This window comes from Sinocyclocheilus anshuiensis, unplaced genomic scaffold (genome assembly GCF_001515605.1).
Source record: "Sinocyclocheilus anshuiensis isolate Anshui unplaced genomic scaffold, SAMN03320099.WGS_v1.1 scaffold218, whole genome shotgun sequence".
Classification (NCBI taxonomy): domain Eukaryota; kingdom Metazoa; phylum Chordata; class Actinopteri; order Cypriniformes; family Cyprinidae; genus Sinocyclocheilus; species Sinocyclocheilus anshuiensis.
This window is the reverse complement of record NW_015547665.1, coordinates 1,134,998-1,139,052: the sequence shown is the minus strand read 5'-3', so window position 1 is coordinate 1,139,052 and position 4,055 is coordinate 1,134,998. Positions and strand designations below refer to the sequence as shown.

Genomic DNA, 4,055 nt, shown 5'->3' with positions numbered 1-4,055 from the left:
GATGATGAGGTGCAGGTGCAGTGAATCAGAATTCTGGGGAAAGTGAACGAGTGGGTGGAGCGTGCTGATCTGGTGGCCATGGGTTGTAATTGGTCTGTGATGGTTGTGACTAGAGTGACAAGAATGTGTTGAAACATGCCTTGCTGTAGCTAATAAAATAAATATTAAGCAGCACAACTGTTTCTTACATTGATAATAAATCAGCATATTAGAATGATTTCTGAAGGATCATGTGACACTGAAGACTGATGAAAATTCAGCTTTGCGTCACAGAAATAGATTATATTTTAAAGTATAGTAAAATAGAAAACCATTATTTTAAATTGTAATAATATTTTTGATCAAATAAATGCAGGCTTGATGAGCATAAGAGACTTCTTTCAAAAATATAAAAAATAGTAATAATGTTTGGAAATAATGTGTCCAAACATTTGACCGGTTCTATAAGTAAAAATATACAAAATTTAAAATGAAATGTTGTTTAAATAAAAAAGGTTAGGAATCATATTTGTTTCAAGTGCTTTTTATTAAAAATAAAAGGAAATATATGAATCCAACATGAATTATGCCTAGGGCCTCCAATTGACTAGAACCGGCCCTGGGTTCATTCAAAGATTAATTTTGTGAGCTAATCTGCTGAAATAAGATGCACATGCTGGTCAAGATACTTAAATTCTGCTATCTAAATTCTGAATCCTGAATTTAAGTTGACTTTTATGCATTTAGCAGGTGCTTTTATCCAAAGCATCTTACATTAGAGGAATATAAGCAATTTGTCACAGAACCAACAATATTCATAGTGAGCAAAGCCAGGTTTATTAGAAAGCCAGACTGGGAAATGCAGTAATTACTGTATATATGTGATTTTTGTCAGTAGCTTTCAGCATTCTCCAATCTATCATCAGCAAGCTGAACAATCTGTTCAAGTGCCTTTAGTATCAGAACATCAATGTCATCATCTGTGTCAATCTCATCATGGTAGTTCTTCACTGGGAAGATGTTTGTCAATGGCACACCTATAATAGCACTACACAACTCCATCTGGACATGAATGTGAGAAAATCAGACATGGCTATTAGACAAAATCAGCTCAACGTAGGCTATATGTAAAAGTAGGGCTAGGCAATATAGCAAAAAAATGAAATCTAGATTTTTTCAGAACGTTTGACCAATTCTCGATTCAAAAGTCAAAAGTCAATTTGAAAATGTAACTACAGCATGATTCAAGTAACTTTTTCTTTATTAACCCTCTAGTTAAAAAAAAACTTGAAGTTGTCAACATGATGTAAATGTTAAAAAAATTACTTGTTAAATATAGTTCATGCAAAAAAGATGCATGAACTATAATTACATCTTGTACAAACTTGTCTTATACATATTATATGTTCAGAAATAATACAAGGAAAATGATTTAAAAAAAATCTCAAAAGTCAAGGTAATTCAAATTCAAAATGACTGAAGGTATAACACCAGTAGACTATTATTAAGAATGATATATTCTACTTATGGTCCTTCACAGAGCGCCCTATTCACACATCTTTACTAATCATTTATTAATCATTTGTTCATGTTTTTGCAGTAGTCAATCTAAAGTCGAAACTATTCATCATTTGTAAATGTTTATAAACGATTACTAATCATTTAGTATCTTTATGTGCATTGGACTTATGTAACAAGGTTTGTGTAAAGGGTGGCTGGTTAAGTTTAGCTAAACGCTTGCTAAAGACATAACAGATTGTAATTTTGGTGCAAAGAAAAACGTTTTTATTGCCTCAACACTCACATTAGTATACTCTACAGTATATCAGTAAACAGGATATTCCTTGAATCATAAATAAACAGGGGAAAACAAATCATTTTTTAAAAGAAAATACTTGTTCATTTATCGAAACAATATAATATAAACAGATTGAACCGTGTTCTCTTATAATAATCAAATTGACCCCTGTACACTGTTGACCCTTTAACCAAACCTTAAACCTACCTATACCACCAAACCTGTCCCTAACCCGTATCACACCTCAATAGCAGCTAAAGTGTTGTACATTAACACAAACTTTTAATAATTTTATAACATCTGTTAGATGTTCTGTAGATTTTCAATAAGTGCTTGATCATATGGAATTATAAGTTTAATGACATTTGTAAGTATTTTAACTTGCATTAAATAATAATGATTTGTTTGAACATTATCTAATGTTTAATAAGTTTATTAGCAAACATTAACAAGCACATTATCTCATGTTTCTAACTCCTTGAATATATATTAACTAATGATCCATTAAGCATTATAATGTTTGTTAATGATTTATTCATGAAAATTATTATAAAGTGTCTAATTCTAACGTTTGGTAATATTTCAATTCAAAATTGTGATTCCTCGATTTATAAGAAATAAAATAGTGGCAAAACATTAAATTCGAATTAATCGATAAAATTAGGAAAAACGCCCAGCCCTATGTAAAAGTCACAGAAAGTGTCACATGTATGTCTTTGGATGATATCACATACCTTCTCCTTGATCTTCTTGCTAGTGTACATCTTTCTCAGATCTTTTTTGACCAGTGGGCATGCTTCATCTACTTTGGTCATGACAACCACTTGAGTAATCCCTACAGCAAATGCAGAGACAATGTAAAAGTTAAATATTTTTCTCAACAAAATTGAGCAAATTTGTAGCAGCGTTTGTTGAAAGGTACATATGTCTAGGCTACATACTTGATCCACATTATCTGGGCCATGTAAATAATCAACCTGAAATCAAAGTTGAGAGTTGCAACATGCCCTGTTTGCACTTGACATTAAAATGCAACTTGTTGTTTTCTTGCAATTTTATCGCAAAATTAAAACTTGTATTTGATGATGTCCACTTACACAATGTCGCACAAACCCAACCCACTGTCATTTTACCGACTCCTCTCTCCAGTGTAAAGTTATGTATGTGAGCTCATGAATGAAAATCAGAACCATTCAGTTTTACCCATATCACTGATTTTCTGGCGGATGTCCTTCAGCTTGTCAATAAGTTGATCATCTATATAATGGACTATATTTGCGGCAATGTCGTAAACCAGGCAGAAAGACCGGTCGGAGAGGTTAGGGTCACTGTTGTAATGTTGATCCTCATTAGTAAGTACCTTCTCCTTGTTGAACTAAGATTGGAAATTCAGCAAAATATGTAACATCAGACATATTGCACACATGCAAATCTGTTATTTGCTCAGTTAATGTTGTGGTTTATTTCTTTATAACTCTCCTTCACGTGACCAAACACAGCATTGATGATGTCTTCTATTTGCGCCCCAGCCAATGTTTCAGATTCCAAGCCCATGATGTCCTTGAAGACAAAGGGCAAAGTTTTTTTCCCACTTCTGATGGTGAATCCTTTGAGCTACAAATCAAGACACCACATATATATATGAACAGTTTTGAAGAAATCCTCATACAATTAGCCACATGCTTACAACGCTTGTGGGTCAACTGGACATTTCTGGGTCTTTTAGGAAAAAACACAACTATATGTGGCAAATACCTACTTTTTGTGTGAAACTATGACTGTTGCCAGCAGCTGAATTAACTAGCGCTCTAGAGGAGATGCGTCCTTGAAAGGCACTATTGATGGAGTTAATAAAGCTGGACTTTCCTGCTGCAATTTCTCCAGCTACCAGGATCTTGATGTCCTTTACATCTGGATGACTCGGAAAGAAGTTTTCCAACTTTTTTTTCAGGGCTTCTTTCTGTCTGTCAAAACAAAACACAATTATGTGCACTGTGGAACTTAGAACTTATTTAGGTCTTATTTGTTTAAATGTACGTTCCACCATCGTTATAGGTATACGCTTCGTATAGGCATATGCAAATTTTGGAACTTCACTACAGTAAAAATCTACACTTTAGTAAGTTGAAAAAAAAAGAGAATTTATCGTTTATTTGGGCAGACTGTTTCTCTCTACCGAAAACTGAAAAAAACGTACCTTTTTAAATATTTTACATTTTGTGCTAACAACTACATTAGTTAATATTTGTGTTTATTATTAGAGAGTTAGCCTATATTT

At 33.0% G+C, this 4,055-nt stretch overlaps 1 protein-coding gene across 1 annotated transcript; it reads right to left on the bottom strand.

Moving 5' to 3' along the window:
• Window positions 1-870: 870 nt before the first annotated feature.
• LOC107702502 (interferon-induced protein 44-like) lies at window positions 871-3,824 on the bottom strand. Its single transcript, XM_016504846.1, has 6 exons — window positions 3,815-3,824; window positions 3,537-3,769; window positions 3,247-3,391; window positions 2,981-3,154; window positions 2,512-2,612; window positions 871-1,041 (listed from the first exon to the last, which is right to left on the bottom strand). The coding sequence occupies exons 1-6, from the start codon at window positions 3,822-3,824 to the stop codon at window positions 871-873; spliced, it is 834 nt and encodes a 277-aa protein (XP_016360332.1).
• Between the last annotated feature and the right edge of the window lie 231 nt (window positions 3,825-4,055).